This window comes from Heptranchias perlo, chromosome 11, assembly GCF_035084215.1.
Source record: "Heptranchias perlo isolate sHepPer1 chromosome 11, sHepPer1.hap1, whole genome shotgun sequence".
In the NCBI taxonomy this organism is placed as follows: Eukaryota; Metazoa; Chordata; class Chondrichthyes; order Hexanchiformes; family Hexanchidae; genus Heptranchias; species Heptranchias perlo.
In genome coordinates this window covers 8,468,257-8,495,496 of record NC_090335.1, presented here as the reverse complement: position 1 = coordinate 8,495,496, position 27,240 = coordinate 8,468,257, and the positions used below count along the sequence as shown (strand labels likewise).

Sequence of the window (27,240 nt, the reverse complement as noted above, 5' to 3'; positions counted from 1 at the left end):
GACTGTTTAATCCCTGCTTCTTGGATGCATATAACTGGGGCTGCAAAACATTCTACATTCTGCATCCTCCAAACATCATAGCATAGAACTTCCACTCAGCCACACTCCTGTACAGTTAATGCATTTGTACTATACTCCTGTGTGCACTATTTTTACACAGGTCTCAGCCCTTAATATCAGCAGGTTAACACCTGTTTCAAAGTAGCAGGTTAAATATTTGTACACCGACTTCTCCGATTGGAAGTTGAACCCTTGTAAATTCCTAGGCAACTGCACACTGAGCACTCGCACAAACGTGCTGTCATGATGTTGCAGAGAGGCAGTGTTGCATGTGATCTCCTACTCGTACACCCTAGGTCCTACGTCATTGTGCCAGCTTGATTTTCCCCACCTAAAGGTTCTTTGCTCTTTGTGTCGAGCCTCTTGTTGTCAAATGTTTGGAACCAAGTCTTCAGCCTCTCTAGAAGAGTAGATTGGAATAGACAGACATTAGAGCACCAAACATTGTGCTGGTTAATCAGGCCTGTCTGGATATTTGTGTTCTTTTTTCCAAGAACTTCAGGTGTAGACACTGGCTCACGAACCTTAACCTCACCAAAGACCAATCCTATGCTCTTTAGACAGCCATATGGAGAGCCACCAAAGCAGGCAAAAAGAAACAGGAACATTAACATACAAGGGGCTAAGACACAAATTAGAATCCCCCCCCCCCCCACCACACAGTATGTGGCGCAGCTGCGCTGTGGTTGCACAGTCCACCCTTCGGCATTGACCCATGTAATAATACAGAGCTTAAATCAAAGCAAACAAAGTGCCTCCATAGTTAGGCCAATATCTGTTCCAACGGCTGCTAAAGGCTTTAAATGCTGTGTGAAACACAGCAGTCTGTTTACAATTACGATCATTGCATAAAATGCTTGTTGCCTAAACATAATCCCCTGACTTGCTTCAGGTTCTGGAGAAACACTCACAGGAAGTGTTTACACAATATTCAAAACAAGATGGACGAAGCACAGTCAGCCTACTAAATGTAATCACGTTCAGTTGAGCCTTATTGAACATTCGTTGACTCTGATTCGTACCAAAGATGTCTCGGCAAAATGCTGTGCTGAGGACTCGACGACTTCAGTTGATGCTGGGGACTTAGTGTTGAATAAAGCTCACTGGTGCCAAGGACTCTTTCATGTTCCTCAGTGCCAAGAGTTCAGTAGCAGCTACTGGCACTCAGATGCTTACGGACAGTTGGTACTAAATACTATGTAAAATAAGGGAACATCATACTGGACCTCTTCAAGGGGGTAATCTTCAGTCTGCTCGCACTTAGCCCAGGTTTGCATCCACACCCCTCACTATGGGTGATGAGTAACCCACTTCTGTTTGTACAGATGATTCCCCTTCATATCACTGTGAGGAACCGGAGGCAAATCTGGTACCCTTCCTTGGGCAATACATTGGGAGCCATTGAGTATACCGTATGACAAATTCAAGTTCTTTTTTATTGTCAACCAGGTGTCCGGCACATGAAAGTCATCACCATGTTTTGGAGTTTCCACACCAAGCGACTGAGAATTCCACATAGGTAGACTTTCTGTTTGCCCAATATGAAGTGTACTGTCTCACCCAGAGGGGCACACCCTACTTACTAAGTCCAAAGAGCTTAGGCACAGGTTGACAGAGCCAAGACCTAGGGACCTCCAAGTGTGTGAATTTTAACCACTTACCAGCATAGAGCACCAAGAAGCTTGGTCAGCCACGACCACCCTACATGTTAGGGCATCGACTTGCAGGGACCAAGTGGGAAGAATCCCAACACCCAGGGTCGGGTCTATCCCTCCAGGTCCCATTAATAAGGCAGACTGGTTGGTCAATCATCATGTCAGCTATATGCTGGTCTTCTGCAGACCTGTCTAGCTCAGTTATGTTACTGGATATACCAACATACGAAATTGATGGGCACGAAAAGACCAGCTTCCCCGCCGCTGAGAGTTGACTTGGCTCCAACCTTCTTCCAGCCCACTGCCGAGAAGGGTAGTCATTGATTCATCATTAGACTGAACATCAACAATAACTTGCGTTTATATAGAGCCTTTAATGTAGTAAAACATCCCAAGGCACTTCACAGGACCGTTATCAAACAAAATTTGACACCGAGCCACATAAGGAGATATCAGGACAGATGACCAAAAGCTTCGTCAAAGAGGTAGGTGTAAGGAATGTCTTGAAGGAGGAGCGAGATGGAGAGGTTTCGGGAGGGAATTCCAGATTTTAGGGCCTAGGCAGCTGAAGGCTGGTCTGCCAATGGTGGAGCGATTAAAATTGGGGATGCGCAAGAAGCAAGAATTGGAGAAGCACAGAGATCCCAGAGGGTTGTACGGCTGGAGGAGGTTACAGAGATAGGGAGGGACGAGGCCTTGGAGGGATTTGAAAACAAGGATGAGAATTTTAAAATTGAGGCGTTGCCGGACCGCGCGCCAATGTAGGTCAGCGAGCACAGGGGAGATGGGCGAACGGGACTTGGTGCGAGGTAGGGTATGGGCAGCAGAGTTTTGCATGAGCTCAAGTTTATTGAGGATGGAACATGGGAGGCCGGCCAGGAGAGCATTGGAATAGTCGAGTCTAGAGGTAACAAAGGCACGGATATGGGTTTCAGCAACAGAGGAGCTGAGGCAGGGGCGGAGATGGGTGATGTTACGGAGGTAGAAGTAGGCAGTCTTGGTGATGGAGCAGATATATGGTCGGAAGCTCATCTCAGGGTCAAATAGGACGCCAAGGTTGCGAATGGTCTGGTTCAGCCTCAGATAGTGACCAGGGAGAGAGATGGAGTCGGTGGCTCGGGAACGGCCTTCGTGGCGGGGACCAAAGACTGGCTTCGGACTGGCTTCAATGGCTTCGGTCTTCCCAATATTTAGCTGTCGAAAATTTTTGAGCATCTGGTACTAGATGTCGAACAAGCAGTGTGATAAATCTGAGACAGTGGAGGGATCAAGGGAGGTGGTGATGAGGTCGAGCTGGGTGTCGTCAGCGTACATGTGGAACCTGACATTATGTTTTTGGATGATGTCGCCAAGGAGCAGCATGTAGATGAGAAATAGGATGGGGCCAAGGATAGATCCTTGGGGGACCCCAGAGGTAACAGTGCAAGAGTGGGAAGAGAAGGCGTTGCAGGTGATTCTCTGGCTACGACTGGGCAGATATGACTAGAACCAGGCGAGCGCAGTCCCACCCAGCTGGACGACGGAGCAGATGAGTTGGAGGAGGATGGTGTGGTCAACTGTGTCAAAGGCTGTAGACGGGTCGAAAAGGATGAGGAGGGATAGTTTATCACGGTCACAGTCATATAGGATGTCATTTGTGACTTAGATAAGGGCTGTTTCAGTGCAGTACAGCTTGACATCTGACAAGCACGGGTTCTGAGTCCACACTCAGCATACAGCAAATATCAGGAACTCCTCATGAGTGCACTAAAGCCATCCCAGATAACCACAGCTGGGATACAACCCCACTAGCTGGAGGTGCAGATCTTCGGTAGTTGCTGCTTGTCTCTCTGCAACCTAATCAAAGTAGTCACCAATCCCTGGATATATTAGTGCGTGTTCTCATATGTGTTCTCCAGGTAACGCCCCTCAGTAACTGCAGTCCCATACCTCAGAATGTCCTCCTTAGCTGTACAGCGGGCACTTGCCTTCATCGAGTCATGCCCAGCTCCAACCCCAGTGCCATATACCAGCCGCCTCCTTCACCAGCTGCTTAATCTGGGTGCAAAGTTGAGATATTTCTGCTGTCGGGAGCATTTCTGGTGGGACAGACCACACTTGAACTGCCCAGGAGTGCAGACATGGCGTGCTCCAGGAAATGAGCAAAATTTAATCTCTAGGTTCCTGAGGGAGGCAAAATTTTCAACAGGATTCTGGGATTTTTGTAGTGAGTTTGAATTTTCTCTTGCAATTATTTAAGTTTTTCTGCAACAGCGGAAGCTTTGGGGCAGAAATTCCCCGCCACGGTTGTGCCTGCAGATGTGTGTTAGGATGGAATTTCCGCTCACTCTTTGACCTCCCGCTGACTCCATCCCAAATCCAAGGGAAGGGCACAACAGGGCGCCTGACCCATGGAGGCAGTGGAACTGCTGCTCTGAGAGGTGCAGTATGAAACCCTCATCAGGCCAAAGAGAAATCTTCACCCCTGAACTGAAAAGTCACTTATCAACGGTAATTACCTCTCTGGGATTGACAACCATTTTCTTCTCATGCATGGGACCCATTAGTAGGCCCGCAATGCAAACCTACGTTTGCTCTCTCAAAACTCATTGCAGTTTCCTGCTCCAACTCATATCCCACGATTTCTAAACTGAAACTGGTTACCTTCCTCAATTATTTTTCTTCCATTAAAACCTGTTACCTACTCACGACTGCCTGGTTTACCTCACCATTTTTATTATTCTTTTTGGTCCTTGCACAATGGAACTCGGCCCTTCACCGTGGTTCCTCAGTTTAAAGCACTTATACTGGTGGCTGTATAAGAGACATGTTTCTCCATGTTGTATGAATAGAGTATGGTAGGGCAGTGGTTAGGTTACTGGATTAGCAATACAGAGGCCCGGACTAAGAATACAGAGAACAGAAATTTAAATCCCACCATGGCAGTTTGACAATTTGAATTCGGATTAAAAAATAAAAGAATCCGGTATCAGTATAAGTGACCATGGAGCTGTCGGATAGTCTTAAAGATCCAACTGGTTCATTAATGTTCTTACCCGGTCTCGCACCAACATAGTTGACTCAACTGCCCTCTGAAGTAGCCTAGAGTTGTATCAAACCACTACAAAAAAGGATTGGGAGGAGAAAACTGGAGAACCACTCGGCTTCGACCTACGTATCGAATTAGGACGCAGAGAAGGCACACCCAGCCCAGTCGACTCTGCAAAGTCCTCCTCACTAACATCTGGGGACTGGTGCTAAAGCTGGGAGAGCTGTCCCACAGACTGGTGAAGGAACAGCCTGGCATAGTCGTACTCACAGAACCATACCTAGCCACGTGCCCCCGTTCTCCTCTATCACCATTCCTAAGGTGGGGGCACAATGGTATACCGTCGGGTGGGAGTGGCCCTGGAAGTCTCATGGCTTCAGGTCAAACATGGACAAGGAAACCTCCTGCTGATTACCACCTACCGCCCTCCCTCAGCTGATGAATCAGTTCTCCATGTTGAGCACCACTTGGAGGAAGCACTGAGGGTAGCAAGGGAACAGAATATACCCTGGTGGAGGAGTTCAGTGTTGGTAGTACCACCATTGACCGAGCTGGCCGTGTCCTGAAGGACATGGCTGACAGACTGGGTTTACGATAGGTGATGAAAGAACCAACACAGGGGAATAACCTACTTGACCTCGTCCTCACTAATCTACCTGTCACAGATGCATCTGTCCATGACGATATTGGTAGGAGTGACCACCTACCAGTAGAGTGACTGAGTCCCATCTTCACACTGAGGACACCCTCCATCGTGTCATGTGACCGTACCACAGTGATAAGTGGGATAGATTGAGAACAGATCTAGCAGCTCAAAACTGAGCATCCATGAGGCGCTGTGGGCCATCAGCAGCAGCAGAATTGTATTCCATCACAATCTGTAACCTCAAGGCCTGGAATATCCCTCACTCCTCCATAACAATCAAGCCAGATAACCAACCCTGTTTCAATGAGGTGTGTAGAAGACCATGCCAGGAGCTGCAGCAGGCATACTCAAAAATGAGGTGCTAACCTGGTGAAGCTATAACATTGCATGCTAGAGACAGAGCTAAGCGATCCCACAACTAACAGATCAGGTCAAAGCTTTACAGTCCTGTCACATCAAGTCATGAATGATGTTGGCTCCACGAACATTCCCATTCTCATTGATGGCAGAGCCCAGCTTGTGAGTGCTAAAGACAAGGCTGAAGCATTCACAACCATCTTCAGCCAGAAGTACCAAGTGGATGATCCTTCTCAGCCTCCTCCAGAGGTCCCCACCATCACAGATCATTGTCTTCAGCCAATTCGATTCACTCCACGTGATATCAGGAAACGGCTGAGTGCACTGGACACAGCAAAGGCTATGGGTCCGGACAGCATCCCGGCTGTAGACTTGTGCTCCAGAACTATCCTCTAGCCAAGCTCTTTCCAGTATAGCTACAACACTGGCGTCGACCTGACAATGTGGAAAATTGCCCAGGTATGTTTTTTTCACAAATCCATCCTATCAGCCTACTTTCAATCATCAGCAAAATGATGGAAGGTGTCGTCGACAGTGCTATCAAGCGGCACTTACCCACCAATAACCTGCTCATCGATGCTCAGGTTGGGTTCCGCCAGGACCACTCGGCTCCAGACCTCATTACAGCCTTGGTCCAAACATAGACAAAAGAGCTGAGGTGAGAGTAGCTGCTCTTGACATCAAGGCAGCATTTGACCGAGTGTGGCACCAAGGAGCCCAGTAAAACTGAAATTAATGGGAATCAGGGGAAAAATTCTCCAGTGGCTGGAGTCAAACCTAGCACAAAGGAAGATGGTAGCGGTTGTTGGAGGCCAATCATCTCAGCCCCAGGACATTGCTGCAGGAGTTCTTCAGGGCAGTGTCCTCGGCCCAACCATCTTCAGCTGCTTCATCAATGACCTTCCCTCCATCATAAGGTCAGAAATGGTGCTGTTCACTGATGATTGCACAGTATTCAGTTCCATTCGCAACCCCTCAGTTAATGAAGCAGTCCGAGCCCGCATACAGCAAGACCTGGACAACATCCAATCTTGGGCTGATAAGTGGCAAGTAACATTCGCCCCAGACAAGTGCCAGGCAATTACCATCTCCAACAAGAGAGAGTCTAACTACCTCCCCTTGACATTCAATGGCATTACCATCGCCGAATCCCCCACCATCAACATCCTGGGGGGTCACCATTGACCAGAAATTTAACTGGACCAGCCACATAAATACTGTGGCTACAAGAGCAGGTCAGAGGCTGGGTATTCTGCAGTGAGTGACCCACCTCCTGACTCCCCAAAGCCTTTCCACCATCTACAAGACACAAGTCAGGAGTGTGATGGAATACTCTCCACTTGCCTGGATGAGTGCAGCTCCAACAACACTCAAGAAGCACGACACCATCAGGACAAAGCAGTCTGCTTGATCAGCACACCTTCCACTAGCCTAAACATTCACTCCCTCCACCACCAGCGCACCGTGGCTGAAGTGTGCAATATCTACAGGATGCACTGCAGCACCTCACAAACCCACAACTTCCACCACCTAGAACAACGAGGCCAGTGGGGGCATGGGAAGTCATGCACCATCCCTACTTGGAAATATATCGCAGTTCCTTCATTGTCGCTGGGTCAAAATCCTGGAACTCCCTTCCTAACAGCACTGTGGGAGAACCTTCACCACATGGACTGCAGCAGTTCAAGAAGGTGGCTCACCACCACCTTCTCGAGGGCAACTAGGGATGGCAGATAAATACTGGCCTTGCCAGCGATGCCCATATCCCAAGAATGAATTAAAAATAAATATGCTTCTCTTGTCAGAAGCTTCACCCCCAGCATTGTACGATACAGCTATTTTTTTACATTACTTTTTTGAGAGTTTTTAAAATTTGTTCATTTTTTTGGGGTGGGGCTGGGATTTTGTACTTAAGTATTAGTGAAAGAAACACTTCTCAGCCACTGCCGTTATAAAGCACTCCCAGCAGATACAGCATGGCCAGATAAAAGTTTCCTGTCCTCTACCTCAACAAGTTCAACTTCTCACACCAACTGTCCCTGTGGCTCTCTGAATGGAACTTGCCAATTTGTAGGCACTTTGAGACTGCAGTACTTCACACAGAAACTTTATAGACACAGAAGAAAGGATTTCATCCCTTCAACCTGAGCTCTCGTCAAACCCAAGTCCCAGAGGTCAAAGGGCAGTGTGCTAACCCATTACGGTGCTGGAATGGCTGTAGATGGCGACAAAAAATCTCTTTAAATGGATAAGAAAGCATGTCTCTTGAAAGATGTCCCTGTCAATCAATATTCAAAAGCTTAGATGGTGCAAAATTAAATTACTCGTCAGTCATTTTTTTCTTCCATAAAAGTTTTGACAATGAATCTAAATTGAATTTTTTTTCTCCCCATTCCCCACGCCATGTATGATGTCCAGATAGAAAGATTCTCCCAAACCCCTCTCAGTGCAGCTGTACAATCCATCGCTAAGGAACATGATTTTGCCTCTCTGTCAGTTCCCACTCTCTGTGAAGCTTCTTGTTTCTGCTCTGCATGTCCATTTTATAGCATGGATATCCATGAAGTTTTCAATGTGAAGAATCACCCATGCAAACCCATGTGTGACCAAAGACTATCCCAATGCCCAGCTGCACCATCCAAATGTTTACTTTTAAAACTGTGCGTTCGCTGCTCCCACTAAAGTGCCACCACCGCATGACATCAATCTCCAGTTAAAGCCAAGCTTTGCTTAAAATCAATATCCAATAACAAATTAGGCACTGACCGTGTTTCTTGCAGTTATTATTTGCTACTAATCGCTTTTTTTTTTATTAATACAGGGTGTGGGCAAGAACAAGATTGTTGACCATTTCCTGCATTTATTGAACAGACCCAGAGAATATTTACAGCTTCACAGGTAAAAACTGACTGGAATATTCAAATAATAAGTAGCATGCGTTATGCTGGAGCTACCTCATTTTACTGAGGGCCCAACTTTTTGTTAACAACTGCCCTAGAACAGTAGCTATTTCCCTTGAACTGTTATCACCATCGCCAACAGTTTACATGCATGTTCTTCCTTGGCCAACATTGAGAGGCTCTGTCTCGGTGCAGAGCCTCGGTAGAGTTGGCTCTGGCTCAAGATAAAGTGATGATGTTATTGCCCCAATCCTCGACTCGCACTCACTGCCACAAAGCAGTGGAGCCTCATAATCTTGGATATCTTATATGTTCTTTCAAATAAGACTGTGCAAAGTAGAAGCATTATTCTAGGGTTTTTTTTCAGGGTTTGTAAAATTGATTTATTGTTACGTGATCTTCCATCTCATGCAATTTTATTTTGTTGCAAACAATTTCATATTTTCTGCACTGTTCTCTCCCTGAGCTCCTCGAGAGATTTTCTATTGTAATGTCTTTAATTTACCTCTAAAGGATATCAAGTGAGTATCCCACAGTGATTTGTGAAGAATTTTATAGCAAGGCCATTGCACTCTCTGAAAGAACTTATCCCCTTAGTCCCATTCTCCTGCCCTTTGTCCACACCCTTTCAAATCATTTTGATCAAATATTTATTCACTTCTCTTTTAAAAGCTGTCATGGATTCTGCTTCCAGCACTGTTTCTGGTTGGGCATTTCATGTCCTAACAACCCTCTGTGCAAGAAGAGAAAAGTAATTCTCTTAATCTCTGCCTTCGCTTATTTGGTGATGATCTTAAATTAATGCCCTCCAGTTACCGACTCACTGACCAGTGGAAATAGTTTTTGCCTCACAATTAACCATACTCATTTTTGTGTTGTCCAATGTAGAAATGCTCAGTAAGCTCATCTTCCTGCGACTGGTCCCTAATACAGGCACTACTGTTAAAAATCACAGGGGTAGCATTACACAGAGCTATGGCTATGCAGTTGCATGTAAAAATTATGGATGTGCTTGATGCAAGAAGAAAGCCAGCTACTGAGATAAAAATTTCCTGGCATATAAATATTGTTTACTAAAAATAGCAGAGATATTATAGTGATATAATTTTTTTTTATTCTTGGGATTTGGGCAACGCCAGCAAGGCTGTATTTATTGCCCATCTGTAGTTGCTCTGAGAAGAAGGTGGTTGACCTTCCCTTGAACCCCTGCTGTCCATGTGCTGGCGCTGTTTGCACAATGGTGTGAGGGAGCAGAAGGGTTCTGTCATGGCGACGATGAAGGAATGGCGATATATGTCCAAGTCAGGATGGTGTGTGACTTGGAGGTGGTGGTGTTCCCACTATGTTGCTGCTCTTGTTTTTCTCGGTGGTAGAGGACGCAGGGGAGGGAGCTGCTGTCAAAGTAACCTTAGTGAGTTGCTGCAGTGCATCCTGTAAAATATTACGGTCCTGGTGTAAAAGTGGGTCAGGGATGGGTTCGGGGAGAGGGGAAGACTGGGAAATGGGGTCGAGGGGGAGAGAGAGAGAGAGAGAGAGAGAGTGTCTGGGGAAAGGGGGTCGGGGAGAGAGGGAGACTGGGGAAATGGGGTCGAGAGAGAGAGTCTGGGGAAAGGGGGTCGGGGAGAGAGGGAGACTGGGGAAAGGGGGTCGGGGAGAGAGGGAGACTGGGGAAAGGGGGTCGGGGGAGAGAGGGAGACTGGGGAAAGGGGGTCGGGGAGAGAGGGAGACTGGGGAAAGGGGGTCGGGGAGAGAGGCAGACTGGGGAAAGGGGGTCGGGGAGAGAGAGAGACTGGGGAAATGGGGTCGAGAGAGAGAGTCTGGGGAAAGGGGGTCGGGGAGAGAGGGAGACTGGGGAAATGGGGTCGAGAGAGAGAGTCTGGGGAAAGGGGGTCGGGGAGAGAGGGAGACTGGGGAAAGGGGGTCGGGGAGAGAGTCTGGGGAAAGGGGGTCGGGGAGAGAGGGAGACTGGGGAAAGGGGGTCGGGGAGAGAGGGAGACTGGGGAAAGGGGGGTCGGGGAGAGAGTCTGGGGAAAGGGGGTCGGGGAGAGAGGCAGACTGGGGAAAGGGGGTCGGGGAGAGAGGCAGACTGGGGAAAGGGGGTCGGGGAGAGAGAGAGACTGGGGAAAGGGAGTCAGGGAGAGACTGGGGAAAGGGGGTTGGGGAGAGAGGGAGACTGGGGAAAGTGGGTCAGGGAGAGCGGGAGACTGGGGAAAGGGGGTCGGGGAGAGAGGGAGACTGGGGAAAGGGGGGTCGGGGAGAGAGAGAGACTGGGGAAAGGGAGTCAGGGAGAGACTGGGGAAAGGGGGTTGGGGAGAGAGGGAGACTGGGGAAAGTGGGTCAGGGAGAGCGGGAGACTGGGGAAAGGGGGTCGGGGAGAGAGGGAGACTGGGGAAAGGGGGTCGGGGAGAGAGAGAGACTGGGGAAAGGGGGTCAGGAAGAGAGGGAGACTGGGGAAAGGGAGTCAGGGAGAGAGAGAGACTGGGGAAAGGGAGTCAGGGAGAGAGAGAGACTGGGGAAAGGGGGTTGGGGAGAGAGGGAGACTGGGGAAAGGGGGTCAGGAAGAGAGGGAGACTGGGGAAAGGGAGTCGGGGAGAGAGAGAGAGACTGGGGAAAGGGGGTTGGGGAGAGAGAGAGACAGGGGGGTCGGGGAGAGTGGGAGAGAGAGAGACTGGGGAAAGGGGGTCGGGGAGAGAGGGAGACAGGGGGTCGGGGAGAGTGGGAGACTGGGAAAGGGGGTCGGGGAGAGTGGGAGACTGGGGACAGGGGGTCGGGGAGAGTGGGAGACTGGGGAAAGGGAGTCAGGGAGAGAGAGAGAGAGACTGGGGGAAAGGGGGTCGGGGAGAGAGGGAGACAGGGGGTCGGGGAGAGTGGGAGACTGGGGAAAGGGGGGGTCGGGGAGAGTGGGAGACTGGGACAGGGGGTCGGGGAGAGTGGGAGACTGGGGAAAGGGAGTCAGGGAGAGAGAGAGAGAGACTGGGGAAAGGGGGTCGGGGAGAGAGGGAGACAGGGGGTCGGGGAGAGTGGGAGACTGGGGAAAGGGGGTCGGGGAGAGAGGGAGACTGGGGACATGGGGGTCGGGGAGAGTGGGAGACTGGGGACAGGGGGGTCGGCGAGAGTGGGAGACTGGGGACAGGGGGTCGGGGAGAGTGGGAGACTGGGGGAAAGGGGGTCGGGGGAGAGAGGGAGACTGGGGAAGGGGGGTTGGGGAGAGACTGGGGAAAGGGGGGCCGGGATGGATGGTCGTGGAAATGAGGGACGAAATCATGGGGATTGGGGCTTGGGCATTGGGAGAGAGGGAGACTGGGCTCGGGAGGATTGGGGCTCGATCTGGGGTGGGCGTGGGGATCCGCTTTGCTGCAGAGCCAGGAGCAGCAGCAACAACATGATGAGTGGGGAGCGGCGCTGAGAGAGGAGCAGCCAGTAAAGAGGTGAGTGAAACCTGGGACCTCTCTGTGGGTAAATTGTGAAAGACATTTCCACTGGTGGGTGAATGGGAATCAAGGGGACGGAGAATGAGGATTCTCACTGGAAAAAGCAAGGAGGAAGGGAGGTGGGAGGCTCTCGAATTGAGGGCTATTAGACTGTGGGAGGCTTCATCACAAATAGCTTTGAGGCAGAGACTAAAATGTCATTTAAAAGGGAATGGGAAAAATATTTAGAAAGGATAAATAAAAAAGTAACTGGGGGGTATGGGGTTATAGGAGAGAGTGGGGGGTGGGGTGGCGGGGCGGGGGGCTGAATATCCTCCTCCTGTGCTGTAATTTCTATAATTCTACGAGTGGTTTAGAAATATTGGTGCTGAGCTGAGTTTGGGACGATGTGCCCTGTGAGAAGTGCCCCTAACACCGAGCCCGCTGCCCTTTGTGCGATCTCTCGGTTTGGTTCAGGTCGGTCTGTACAGGCCAGTTTAGTCATGTGAAGTCCAAGTACAGATCGGCTCTGACTGAGGCTCCAGGTCAGAGTGTCACCTTCACATGGAACTGGAGTCCAAGGAGATAGGGAGAGACATCGGGCCTGTTAAAAAAGGCATCGACTGAGGAGCCTGACCGCACCTCGTGCAGTGCAGGGGAATTCTGGCTATGGTTCCAAGGCAAGTTATAGGGTTACTACTAGTTACAGGTAAGATATTTGGGCGTTACACTTATTACCAGTTTCATATAACCTATCAGTGAGTTATTGTATGACTGTTGGTTATGAGGGAATCTGAGTGTTACCAGTGTTACTATTGGTGCAATTTCAGTGAGTTACTGTTAGTTACTGGTGGAATCAAAGTTCGTCCCACCACTGGTTCCCCCTCTGCGAATCGTTCACCCACCTTCAGTTTTCCCCTCTTCCCGGCCATCAGGTTCCCCTCTCCCCCGCCCTCAGAGTTTCCCCCTCTCCTCCTCCCCCACCCCAGCCCTCGGGTTTCCCCTCTTCCCCAGCCCCCGCCCTCGGGTTTCCCCTCTCCCTCCACCCCCGCCCTCGGGTTTCCCCTCTTCCCCCCCCACCCCCGCCCTCAGGGTTTCCCCTCTCCCTCCACCCCCGCCCTCGGGTTCCCCCTCTTCCCCCCCACCCCCGCCCTCGGGTTTCCCCTCTCCCCCCCCCACCCCCCGCCCTCGGGTTTCCCCTCTCCCCCCCCCCACCCCCGCCCTCGGGTTTCCCCTCTCCCCCCCCCCCCCACCCCGCCCTCGGGTTTCCCTCTCCCCCCCCCCACCCCCGCCCTCGGGTTTCCCCTCTCCCCCCCCCCCCCACCCCCGCCCTCGGGTTTCCCCTCCCCCCCCCCACCCCCGCCCTCGGGTTTCCACTCCCCCCCCCCCCCCACCCCCGCCCTCGGGTTTCCACTCCCCCCCCCCCCCCCCCACCCCCGCCCTCGGGTTTCCACTCCCCCCCCCCCCCCCCCACCCCCGCCCTCGGGTTTCCACTCCCCCCCCCCCCCCCCCACCCCCGCCCTCGGGTTTCCACTCCCCCCCCCCCCCCCCACCCCCACCCTCGGGTTTCCACTCCCCCCCCCCCCCCACCCCCGCCCTCGGGTTTCCACTCCCCCCCCCCCCCACCCCCGCCCTCGGGTTTCCACTCCCCCCCCCCCCCCCCCCACCCCCGCCCTCGGGTTTCCACTCCCCCCCCACCCCCGCCCCTCGGGTTTCCCCTCTCCCCCCCACCCCCGCCCTCGGGTTTCCCCTCTCCCCCCACCCCCGCCCTCGGGTTTCCCCTCTCCCTCCCACCACCGCCCTCGGGTTTCCCCTCCCCCCCCCCCCACCCCCCGCCCTCGGGTTTCCCCTCTCCCCCCCACCCCCGCCCTCGGGTTTCCCCTCTCCCCCCCCACCCCCGCACTCGGGTTTCCCCTCTTCCCCCCCCACCCCAGCCCTCGGGTTTCCCCTCTCCCCCCACTCCCAGCCCTCGGGTTTCCCCTCTCCCCCACCCCCGCCCTCGGGTTTCCCCTCTCCCCCCACCCCCGCCCTCGGTTTCCCCTCTCCCCCCACCCCCGCCCTCGGGTTTCCCCTCTCCCCCACCCCCGCCCTCGGGTTTCCCCTCTCCCCCCACCCCGCCCTCGGGTTTCCCCTCTCCCCCACCCCCGCCCTCGGGTTTCCCCTCTCCCCCACCCCCGCCCTCGGGTTTCCCCTCTCCCCCCACCCCCGCCCTCGGGTTTCCCCTCTTCCCCCCGCCCTCGGGTTTCCCCTCTTCCCCCCGCCCTCGGGTTTCCCCTCTTCCCCCGCCCTCGGGTTTCCCCTCTTCCCCCCGCCCTCCGGGTTTCCCCCTCTTCCCCTCCCCGCCCTCGGGTTTCCCCTCTTCCCCCCGCCCTCGGGTTTCCCCTCTTCCCCCCGCCCTCGGGTTTCCCCTCTTCCCCCCGCCCTCGGGTTTCCCCTCTCCCCCCCACCCCCGCCCTCGGTTTCCCCTCTCCCCCCCACCCCCGCACTCGGGTTTCCCCTCTTCCCCCCCACCCCAGCCCTCGGGTTTCCCCTCTCCCCCACTCCCAGCCCTCGGGTTTCCCCTCTCCCCCCACCCCCGCCCTCGGGTTTCCCCTCTCCCCTCTCCCCCCCCCCGACCCCCGCCCTCGGGTTTCCCCTCTCCCCCCACCCCCGCCCTCGGGTTTCCCCCTCTCCCCCCCCCCACCCCCGCCCTCGGGTTTCCCCTCTCCCCCCCACCCCCGCCCCTCGGGTTTCCCCTCTTCCCCCCCACCCCGCCCTCGGGTTTCCCCTCTTCCCCCCCCGCCCTCGGGTTTCCCCTCTTCCCCCCCGCCCTCGGGTTTCCCCTCTTCCCCCCCGCCCTCGGGTTTCCCCTCTTCCCCCCGCCCTCGGGTTTCCCCTCTTCCCGTCCCTCCCGCCCTCGGGTTTCCCCTCTTCCCCCCGCCCTCGGGTTTCCCTCTTCCCCCGCCCTCGGTTTCCCCTCTTCCCCCGCCCTCGGGTTTCCCCTCTTCCCCCCGCCCTCGGGTTTCCCCTCTCCCCCCCCACCCCCGCCCTCGGGTTTCCCCCCCTCACCTGCTCACGAGTGGCTTCCTGGTTCTTGGTACTTATTGCACAACAGCAGTAGGCGTGAAACCGCGAGCAAAGACACTCAACTACAGGGGACCCGACCTTTATAAGGTAAATGCAATAACATTCGTAGACGTCACGTCAGAACATCTCGTGATCAAACCTCCAGAAATAACTCCAACCACTGTGGGCAACGCTATGTTTGATTCCAATGGCACCCTTAACTATGTACAAAATGAAAGATTTGCAAGTGTTTTTTTAAATCTTCAGCAGCAGTGGGTCAAAGGGGAGTTCTACACAAATCTCTGTGTCATTGCTTAAAATTCAGTAATCTGAATTATTGATTAGCAATGGTATGAAGTATTTTCTCCAAGTATTTTTTGAAATGTGAGAATACAACATGCATGCATGTACAGTTCAATTCTGTAATTCTGTGCTAAATACAGATTTTACTACACGTTTCAAATCAAGATAATGGTAAGTAAGATCTTTAAAGGTTGCAAATTTTGTTCTTCAGATTTGAGTTATTTTTGTAAGCCATGCTGTCCATGAAGCAGAACTTGTGGCCACATTCAAGGTTGAACTACGCAATTCAATAACAAATGAAACTGGGACACCTGCAGTGCAGCTGTGTTTCTAAAAATATTAGAAAGCATCATCTGCATTCACTGTGAAGTTATTTGTGAAACCTGCTTGATTTTGCCTGAATCGCCCACCTCCCAGGGACTGAAGAATCACGAGACAGACAGGAGAAAATTATCAGAAAAAATCTACAGTAAAAGTCTGGTCATGCTTTTGGAATGCTGAAGTTAGAAAAAAAAGAAAGACTTGCATTTACATAGTGCCTTTCATGACCTCAGGACATCGCTAAGCGCTTTACAGCCAATGAAGTAATTTTGAAGTGTAGTCACTGTTGTAATGTAGGAAACAAGGCAGCCAATTTGCGCACAGCAAGGTCCCACAAACAGCAAAGAGATAATGACCAGATAATCTGTTTTAGTGATGTTGGTTGAGGGATAAATATTGGCCAGGACACTGGGGAGAACTCCCCTGCTCGTCTTCGAAATAGTGCCATGGGATCTTTTACGTCCACCTGAGGGGGCAAACGGGGCCTCGGTTTAGCATTTAATCCGAAAGACGGCACCTCCAACAGTGCAGCACTCCCTCAGTACTGCATTGGAGTGTCAGCCTGGATTTTGTGCTCTTTTCTCTGGAGTGGGATTTGAACCCACAACCTTCTGATGCAGGCGAGAGTGCTACCCACTGAGCCAGGATTGACACTCACAATGCCTTTGCCCTTGTATTAAGATAGCGTCTGCCGCTCACTCAATCAATTCAACATTTTCCATGGTTGTGTTTTTCCCTCCCAGCTTTTTCTTTTGCTCGGCGTTGGCAGCCTGTTCAACTGCACTTGTGATCTTTTTTTCATTTGAGCATGGAGTCTGTGGTGAGTGAAATTCAACTTTGGTGGGCGCACATAATGGACGGTAGTGAAATCAGTCCAGCGGCTACAGGACTCCCGAGTGGACATGGAATATGTGCCTTTATTTTTAATGCAGGGTTGTCCTCCTTCAAAGTTCCTTCCTAAAGTAATTTCATATTGGTGCTCTGCCTGACCGTTAAACTTGGTTTGGTAACCCTGACTACACTACTTACACAAGACCGGGTATTCTGGTAGACCAATTTTTAAAAAGTGAGATTTTGCCACCTTCAAGGGGAGGGATGTCATTGCTGGGCAATGAAACACTTTCCAGGTCAGATATCAGAGGTGAGATTCAGGGTAACGCTCCCTTTGCACGGCTCATCTCTCAAGCACTTGAAGGCAGGTGGGAGGATTGGCTGTCTGGGTACTAAGTTTCAACCCCTCCTTTCTGTTACTTTATTTCTGTTTTGGATTTCCCTTTATCGTGTTTTATTTTTCCTCTTAGGACCAAGTTATCAGCTGAAGTTTATTCTGTAGTTACAGTGGCAGAGTTGAGAGCATCTTTTTGTATACCAATGCAGTCATGACAAACACTGCAGTCGGAGACAACTGTAACACAAACAGTCGACTCATGACATTGGCCTTGATGGTTGCTGGGAGCACAGGAACATTTGGAGACGTTGTCGCAATGGGGTATTGGATTTCCCATAGCCGAATGCATGATGTAGCAACCATGGTTTATCAACTCATAGCTGGTTCTTTTTGGATCTGTGTGAAAGGGACTGTGTTGCACAGACAGAGAAAGCAGTGTTTGAAACTGTCCAGTGGCATTCTGCCCAGATATTTTGATTTGATGGAGAATATCGTAGGGTTCATGGCATGAAGATGGAGGTCTCGTTTAAGTGCCAGTAACTCTGTGGTGCTGCTCCACACATATATCATGTTGAGAATTGATACTGGCCTCACCTTCTCAATGGTGTGTAGACCATTGAGTAGACTGTGCCATGGTGCCTGACACATGGGGAAGCCCATAGCCATGCTTAAGAGTCTCTGCCAAGCTACTGAAAAGTCTACTCAGGTAGTGCTCTTTTTGCCTGGTATGAAGTGGATACTCTTTTCCAATAGGGCCACAACCCACATATCTATGTCCAACAGTTGGCAGAGCCAAAGCTAGGGGATCCACAAGTGTGTGCAAGGCTACTGCCAGAGTTTAACCAGCTAAAACCACACAGTCTACCAGCAGTAAGCTTTCCGCTGCTTGTCATGCCAGGACCACCGTACCCATCAGGCCATTGGTTTGCAGGGTGCAAAGAATCGCAGGAAGTTGTCCCGATGCCGCTCTCAAACGACATTACCAAAAACAGATTAAGTGATCAAACACTCTTTGTGGGATCATGCTGTGTGCCAATTGACTGCTGTGTTTCAAAAATAATTCATTGGTTGTGAAGTGCTTTGGGGCCTAATGAGGATGTGATAAGGTGCCAGATCAATGCAAGCTCTTATTTCTCTGCGAGTTATCAATGTTCACTGAGAATCATAGAATCTTACAGCACAGAAGGAGGCCATTCAGCCCATCGTGCCTGTGTCGGTTCTTTGAACGAGCTATCCAATTAGCCCCACTTCCCTGCCCTTTCCCCGTAGCCCTGCAAATTTTTCCTTTTCAAGTATATATCCAATTCCCTTTTGGAAGATACTATTGTATAACATAAATGAAGTGTTACGGCTCCTCATAGTGTATCTTCTCTTTTGCTTGCTTATCTTTATCACTTTCACCAGTGTATCAATGTGATATTTGATCGATTTATAACAAAGCTCTGCTGTCTGTAAATCAGATTGTACTATTTAGTCAATTGATTCTGTGAAATGTGCTATTTTACTTTATTTCAGGGACACCACTGTGCAGAGTCTCACTTTACAGCCATCAGTTCAACATGGGGTGATCACATATGAAGATTCTCCTCTGGTCAGTTTTAACATTCATATCACGAGCCAATTATACCTGTAATAACCCGTCCCTGTCCTTCTTCCTGACGTCAGTTAAAATGGATTAAAGTAACAACAACTTGCATTTATATAGCGCCTTTAACGTAGTAAAACATCCCAAGGCGCTTCGACAAGAGTGTTGTTAGACATAATTTCACACCGAGCCACATAAGGAGATATTAGGACAGGTGATCAAAAGCTTGGTCAAAGAGGTAGGTTTTAAGGACTGTCTTAAAGGAGGAGAGAGAGGTTGAGAGACGGAGAGATTTAGGGAGGGAATGCCAGAACTTGGGGCTTAGCAGCTGAAGGCACGGCCGTCACTGATGGGGCGATGGAAATCGGGGATGTGCAAGAAGCCAGAATTGGAGGAGCGCAGAGATCTCGGAGGGTTGTAGGGCTGGAGGAGGTTACAGAGATAGGGAGGGGCGAGGCCAGGGAGGGATTTGAACTTTGTCTCGCACCCACAAGTTGCTCAGTGGTGTTGGGTGTATAAGAATCTTGGCTCTAAATATGTGGATCTGACCTCTGTTTGAACTTTTTGGGATGTTTATCAACATTGATGATATTTTAAACAGTTTGGATGTTAGCTGTACTGAGCCATCATGGAAGATTTATCAAAATAAAGCTAGTCTTTTTGTCAGTGTTGTAGAGTATAACTAAATCAGCACATTATTTACTTTGAACCACATAATACTGTACCGCTGGGCCTTGTACAGCTGCACACCCAAAATCACTATTGTTTATAAAGTACATTCCTAGCCAAAGTGGCTTATTAATAGGGATGAAGAGTTTGGTGGGATGAAAATCTTCCTTCAATTTATACTTTTCCCCCCTTTGCACCGTCAACTCCCTTTCCCTCACTCTAAAGTCTGTAGGTAACCAGATATTCTCAGCAAATGTGAGAATCTCCATCCTCCCTGTTCAGCAGCAAGTAAAACTATTTCCTAGTACCCTGTTCATGCAGGTCTGTGAGAACAAATGAAGCAAACTAAAGGCTGTGCCTTGCTAGAATCCCCCCTCCTCCCTCCAACAAGGAACTAGGCAGGAGTTACCTCTTCTCTTTACCTTTGCCATTGAGGGACAGCCATTAGAATGCATCCCTGCATTCCAAGGAGTACAAGCCAGTCGAGGGGAGCGTGAAATATCCCTCTGCAGATGACACCCTGCTCTGTGTCACCCATCCCACCACTTTTCTCCCCAGCACCTTCCATACCATTAAATAACATGCCCAGCTATTGGCCTGCAAGCTGAGTTACAACACAATGGAGGGCATGGCTTTACATACATTAGTTAACCAACCCGTTACAGGAAAGGGTGATCTAATTGAGGTGTGCAAGATAATTAAAGGAGTTGATAGGGTAGATAGAGAGAAACTATTTCCTCTGGTGAAGGAGTGCAGAATAAGAGGGCATAACCTTAAAATTAGAGCTATGCCGTTCAGGGGTGTTATCAGGAAGCACTTCTTCACAAACAGGATAGTGGAAATCTGGAACTTCCCGCCACCAAAAGGAAAAAGCTGTTGAGGCTGGGGGTCAATTGAAAATTTCAAAACTGAGATTTTTGTTATGCAAGGGTATTGAGGGTTGCAGAACCAAGGCAGGTAGATGGAGTTAAGATACAGATCAGCCATGATCTAATAGAATGGCTGAATGGCCTGCTCCCATTCTTATGTTCCTATGAAACTCCAACCCCCCCACCCCTTCCAGGCTATAATTTGCTTGGCCAGGCAGCCTATCTATATTGCCACAAGAGACAGCAAGCACCATACAGATGAATGTGCTTCCCCCAGCCACCTCTACTAGTTCCAGGTTCTGCCATATGCATCCTGGCACAGCAGTTCCAGGACCTTGACAAAGGCATTAATTACTCTGTTACTTTGGGTAGGCAGGCAAGGAATTACTTGGGGCAGCTCCAACTCCCCAAGGAGGTCTCTTAAACTTCATGCGCCACTATTGCCCAGAATAAGGCTTCCCCCAAGTGCCAGCCTACAATCTCCTTTTCTCACGTTCCCAGAGAAGACCGGCAGATGCCTAAAAAGCTGCAACAGTATCCTTGAGCCTGACAACCTGGAGGTAAAGCTGTTCCATACTATTGGCGCCTCTCCCCATGGGTGCAGCAGTAACCTCTCAGAGAATCCCTGTGCCAGCAGCTCCGAGGTATGGCATGATAAGGGCACTGGTTTGGACAATCTGCTTTACTCGGGGCCTCCCAGCAGTTGTCTGTCAAGTTTCACATCATCCAGCTCCACCCACTAACTGAAGGCCTGTCAACAGCTCTGTATAATCCAACTCAAAACACCCCATTCAGAACTAGCCCTCTGCTTCACGGATGCATCCGAATCCTCCAGGCAACGTTGTCCGCCTCCGTGCCAGACAATGCAAAAAAAAAAAGCCCTCCGTGACACTTGGGGACGTGACCTCTGCAGATCCCAGGGGCAGACTGGAGTGTGCTTCAGTCCGGGCATGTACTCTACATGCAGCAGAATGAAAGAGTGCTGACTTACATCTCTCACCCTGTATCAGTTAAGGAAATTTCTCCTGACCCTGACACAGATGAATACTGGTGCAATACTCCTGGACACGTCCTGTTTCTGTCCTTCTGAAAGGAGTTCCATTAGACCACAGGGACAGCGACTGTCCTCCCTGCCATCACGGCTTGAAACCCATTGATATTAATTCTGCTGACATCAAGGCATGAAACCCCAACTACTTGCAGGTTCGCACAGATTCAACTCCTGGTCACAAGAAGATGCAATCCCCTGTAGCGCAGCCCAAGTCCCCTCCTCAATAAATACGGTAAATGTCACATGCGGGAGCCTTTGCCAGTAAGAGCATGTAATAGGCAAGCTTCTGTCAGAGCTGGATAAACACCTTTTCTATGGGCCAGCCTTCCACCTGCAACAATCCCCCATAACCGGACTGAGCCCGAGAGCTAACTGCCAAAATGACTGGTCTCTGTAGCCTGCTTAGTGCCAATAGAGTCTCACTGACTCATCCACCCAATGCAGCTCTTCACACTCCTTCCATCCCCTCCAAAAATAGCGCTGGTCCTTTCCTCCACCCTCACTAAATGCATGTGCGAGGACTACGCAGTATGTATCATGGGTCTCACTCGTTGGGAATGCAGATTGGAGAACCAGGCATGCGAGTCAGCGCAGCTGATACGTGGCGCTCACCAGATAATTACCAGTGCCACTCATCAGGTGACTGAGTCTCTGGTCTGTGCTCACGACACATGAGGATAGCTGCAAGGAGAGGAGCCTTGCAAAGTTTCGCCCTTGTATCAAACCACATCCTGAGAGAGCCTGTAAACTTCTTTTATAAAGAAAGAAAGCTCTGCGAGATAAGTTGGCATTAATACTTGTTGGTCTTTTAAGTCCTAGTGAAAGGACAGGTGAAAGAGCAGTCCAACTTTTTAGCGTGAATAAATATGTCAATCAGCCCATTCAAAATTATCAACAGATTTTTTTTTTATTCGTTCATGGGATGTGGGCGTCGCTGGCGAGGCCGGCATTTATTGCCCATCCCTAATTGCCCTTGAGAAGGTGGTGGTGAGCCGCCTTCTTGAACCGCTGCAGTCCGTGTGGTGACGGTTCTCCCACAGTGCTGTTAGGAAGGGAGTTCCAGGATTTTGACCCAGCGACAATGAAGGAACGGTGATATATTTCCAAGTCAGATGGGTAAGAATTGCAGGAAAGCCATCCTGCCTTATTGGAGCAGCTTGGATTTACAGCACCGTTTAACTTGCGCCACCCTTGTCACCTTCAGCATTTTATGAGACAAAAAGAGGAAGTATTGCTAATTATATTCATGGGCCAATTTTACGACATTACTCCCGTGCCCGATCAGAGCATGTAGATAAGTGGCAGGTGTCCTCCCCATCAAGATTGGGCATTTCTTAAATCAGTTGTTAAAGAGGATGGCGTTGGAACACAAGTAGTGTGTTTCATTACATAGAATTTACAGCGCAGGAACAGGCCATTCGGCCCAACAGGTCTATGCCTGAGTTTATGCTCCACACGAGCCTCCTCCCACCCTACTTAATCTAACCCTATCAGCATACCCTTCTATTCCTTTCTCCCTCATGTACTTATCTAACTTGCCCTTAAATACATCTATGCTATTCACCTCAACTACTCCTTGTGGTAGCGAGTTCCACATTCTCATCACTCTCTGGGTAAAGAAGTTTCTCCTGAAATTTTTTACTGGATTTATTAGTGACTATCTTACATTTACAGCCCCCAGTTTTGGACTCCCCCACAAGTGGAAACATCTTCTCTACGTCTACCCCATCAACCCTGTCATAATTTTATAGACCTCTATCAGGTCACCCCCCAGCCTTATTTTTTCGAGAGAAATGAGCCCCAGCCTGCTCAATCTTTCCTGATAATTATAACCTCTCAGTTCTGGTATCATCCTTGTAATTTTTGCACCTTCTCCAGTGCCTCCATATTGACACACCAGAATATTTTTACTTGGTGAGACATTCTTTGTGGGTAGAGCTTTTTCTTAAAAAGAAAATCCTATTTGTTTCCTTCATACCCAGGTGAGGGCCGTTAAACTTGGGCACATTCTGGTCATTGACGAGGCCGACAAGGCACCAACCAACGTCACCTGCATCCTGAAAACGCTAGTGGAAAGCGGCGAGATGATACTCTCTGACGGAAGACGCATTGTTGTCAGTAAGTGTCAGAGATTCACTGAAAACCCACCAACAGATTGGTGGGCCTTAGAAAACAATAATTCTGAATCATTTAATACCTCAAGTTGTATATATATTGGAGCATTTTATTAACTCACTGTAAACTGAATTTATGTTCTTTATAGATTCAATACCAAGCAATTTATGAACACTATAATGTTGATTTTACACTTCAACAGCGACGGAGCCCATCTTAAGTATGGCAGCACCTCTGCCCACCTCTGAGGGGTGCCCACGGAGGAGTCTGCCCAGAGTGGGGCCGGAGACGCCAGAACTAGGGGCCATAAATATAAGATAGCCACCAATAAATTCAATAGGGAATTCAGGAGCAATCTCTTTACTCAGAGAATGGTGAGAATGTGGAACTCGCTACCACATGGGGTGGTTGAGACCAATAGCATAGATGCATTTAAGGGGAAGCTAGGTAAGTACATGAGGGAGAAAGGAATAGAAGGATATGTTGATCGGGTGAGATGAAGAGGGGTGGGAGGAGGCTCATGGAGCATAAACACCCGCATAGATCAGTTGGGCTGAATGGCCTGTTTCTGTGCTGTAGACTCTATGTAATTCTATGATAGTGGCTGGGACTGGCTTCAGGGGCCCATTACAGGCTGGTGTTCCAGCAGCCACGGTGCTACTGGTATAAATTCGATAAATACATGATATTTTTTTTTAAAAATTGGTGCCAAAGCTTTTGCAATTGACTGCACAGGCTTTTTATTATAAAAGGTCCCAGCACAGGCCACAGCAATGCTTGTATCCCTTGCACCCAGCGTTGCCACGATGATGTCTTTCCCCCATTTGCATATCATTACAATATACCAGCCTATATATGGTTGGATGTATTGTATGTTCCCCGTTCCCCCATCACTAGGCAGCGGAAAATACCGTCAGCGCAGGAGCGAGTGGGGAGCTGGCCGCATGGCTCCTGCTCTATTTCCCACCCCAGTCTCCTTGAATTACACCGGGCATAACTCCAGCAGAAAGCCCAGACCGTTGTCTCTTTGCACTTCCATCTAACAAAATTTGTGGCGGGGGTGTGGGGTTTAAACAGTAAAATGGATGTTGTGTTAATGACAGAAGTTCTATTCAATTATGTGACACTGTACTAAGGAATGTGGCAGATTACGTGCTGATATTTCAGATCCTGCCAGCGCAGAAGGAAGACCTGACGTGATAGTAATTCATCCAGATTTCCGAATGATTGTCCTGGCTAACAGACCGGGGTTTCCCTTTTTGGGTAACGATTTCTTTGGCGCTCTAGGTAAGTTATGTGACTCAGCCCTTTATTTAGAGTTACTTTAGTGTTTGTGATTTTAGTGGACCAGCTACACTGGAACTGCTATGCTCCAATTTTTTTTTAGTTATGAAATCATTCTATCACGGGTAGCGGTATCGATGCCAGACGCAGTAGTTATTTCTTTTGTTTCCATTCACTTAAGGTAATTTCTGAGCCTTTTATTTGAACTTTGGCCTGATTTCCACGATACCTTAATGCTGTTCCACTTTACAAACGACATCAGAATGAAAAATGTGAAATTGTGTTAATACTAGCTGACCCCTTTCAAGTATTTATCCAATTCCCTTTTGAAAGTTACTGTTGAATCTGCTTCCGCCACCCTTTAGGGAGTGCATTCCAGATCATAACAACTTACTGCGTAAAAAAATGTCCCCTCATCTCCCCCCTGGCTTTTTTGCCAATTATCTTAAATCTGTGTCCTCTGGTTAGTGATCATCCTGCCAGTGGAAACAGTTTTCCCTGTCTGCTCTATCGAAACCCCTCACAATTTTGAACCCCTCTATTAAATCCACTGGTTCCCCTTTTTCTACCCTGCTAGTTGCACCCTCAAAAAACTCTAATAGATTTGTCAAACATGATTCCTTTTTCATAAAACCGTGTTGACTCTGCCTAATCATATTATGATTTTCTATGTGCCCTGTTTCTATGTCCTTAATAATAGTTTCTAGCATTTTCCCTACTACTGATGTCGGGCTAACTGGCCTGTAGTTCTCTGCCTTCTCTCCCTCCTTTCTTGAACAGCGGGGTTACATTTGCTACCTTCCAATCCACGGGGACTGTTCTAGAATATAGGGAATTCTGGAAGTCACAACCAATGCGTCCACTATTTCTGCAGCCACCTCTTTTATAACCCTAGGCTGTAGGTCATCAGGTCCAGGAAACACGCCCCACTTGCTCCACTTCATTCCCCGGAACTATAGGTAAAGCAGGAGGTGTTCGAACAAGTATTTGGTACAAAACAAGACCTGTATATACCCCTAAAGTGCAAGAGCTCTACTTGTGTAATTAAATAATCTTGATCAACAAAAGAGGTGAGAGATAGTATAAAACTAAAAGAAAAAGCTTATACAAGTGCAAACAACAGTAGAGATCCCACAGACTGGAAGAGAACTATGATAATTGAAGTCCCCCTCCCCCCCATTATCACTACTCTATTGTTTTTACATCTTTCTGAAATTTGCTTCCAGATTTGCTGCTCCATCTCCATCCCACTATTTGGTGGCCTATAGTATACATTCAGCAGCGTGACAGTTCCTCTTCTGCTCCTTAACTCTAACCAAATAGATTCTGTCTTTGAACCCTCAAGCACGTCATCTCTTTCCAGGGCTGTAACAGTATCTTTGATCAATACTGCTGCACACCCTCCCACCCCAACCAACCCCGTCCATTTTTTCCTTCCCTATTTCTCCTAAATACTTTGGAGCCAGGAACGTTGTTGCAGTCCCTTGTTTGAGCCTGGTCTCGTTTATTGTCACCATAGCATAATCCCATGTGGCAACCTGTGCCTGCAGCTCACCAACCTTGTTTGTCACACTCCATGCTGTTTATCCCTCCCAGTCCTCTATGCACCTTGTTTCTCCTCTCTGATGCTTCATCCTGGTTCCCCTCGCCCTGCCAAATTGGCTTAAACTCCCCACAGTGCTAGCTAACCTCCCGCAAAGGACTTTGGTCCCAGCCCTATTCAGGTGCAGCCCGTCCACCTTGTACAAGTTCCTCCTGCCCCAGAACTGGTCTCAATTATCCAGGAATCTGAAGCCCTCTCTCTTGCTCCATTTCTCCAGTTAACCTGCTTTATTTTGCTGTTCCTCTCACTAGCAGGTGGCACTGGAAGTAATTCAGAGGTTACCACCTTTTGAGGTCCTGCTTTTTAATCTCCCCTCTAGCTCCTGTAGGACCTCAACCCTTTTCCTATGTCATTGGTTCCAACATGGACCACAACTTCTGTTTTTTTCCCCCTTCCCCCCCCACAGAATGTTCTGCACCTGTTCCGTGACATCCCCTGCCTTTGGCACCAGGGAAGCAACACACCATGCAAGACTCACATCAGCGGTTGCAGAAACACCTGCCTGTCCCCCTGACTATCGAGTCCATTATGACAACTGCATTGCCAATGTTCCCTGCAGTCATTTGCCCCACGGTTCCATGGATGTGCTGTAGACTGCACTCCCCCGAGGTGTCGTCACCCTCACTGGTATTCAGCACTGAAAACCGGTTTGTGAGTGCCAAACTCCTGCACTGCCTGTCTCTTCTTCCCATGCAGTGAAATATCATTTTTATCTATCCATTTCTGTCGACTTGTTGAATTTTTCTGTTTAAATAGTAAGTGCTGTTGATATTGAGAAAGTATCTGATGACAGTTAATAGGTGTCAGTGTAAGGGAACTGATTTAATAATAATAAGGTCCAGTTGTTAACTCGAGGCGTTTCAGTGATTGTTTGTATAAATCCAGCTCCCTAACATGGTCAGGCTCAGTAACATCTCTTTAACGACTTACCCTAAATAAGTTCCCATTACCCACCGTTAAAACAAAAATAACAAACATGAGGGGCAATAACAAAAAGTGTATTAATGGAAAAGCCCTTTTAACAAGCCTCACATTTTCAGACTTTGCACCACCCGCACCCACCCACCCCCCCTCCCCCGATTTTGCGAGACTCCATTGGCGATGCAAAGCCTCGATGAGGACGAACTTGGGCACAAAATCAGACATGTCGGCTAACATGCCCGATTTGCGG

At 49.5% G+C, this 27,240-nt stretch overlaps 1 protein-coding gene across 1 annotated transcript in view; it reads left to right on the top strand.

The window, feature by feature from the left end:
• The window catches only part of vwa8 (von Willebrand factor A domain containing 8), a 387,545-nt gene that overhangs the window by 184,853 nt on the left and 175,452 nt on the right, over positions 1-27,240 (top strand). Inside the window, exons 21-24 of the mRNA XM_067992504.1 lie at positions 8,568-8,644; positions 18,409-18,484; positions 23,050-23,185; positions 24,350-24,469. Of these exons, the coding sequence (XP_067848605.1) occupies positions 8,568-8,644; positions 18,409-18,484; positions 23,050-23,185; positions 24,350-24,469 (409 nt within the window). The remainder of the gene's footprint in view (positions 1-8,567; positions 8,645-18,408; positions 18,485-23,049; positions 23,186-24,349; positions 24,470-27,240) is intronic.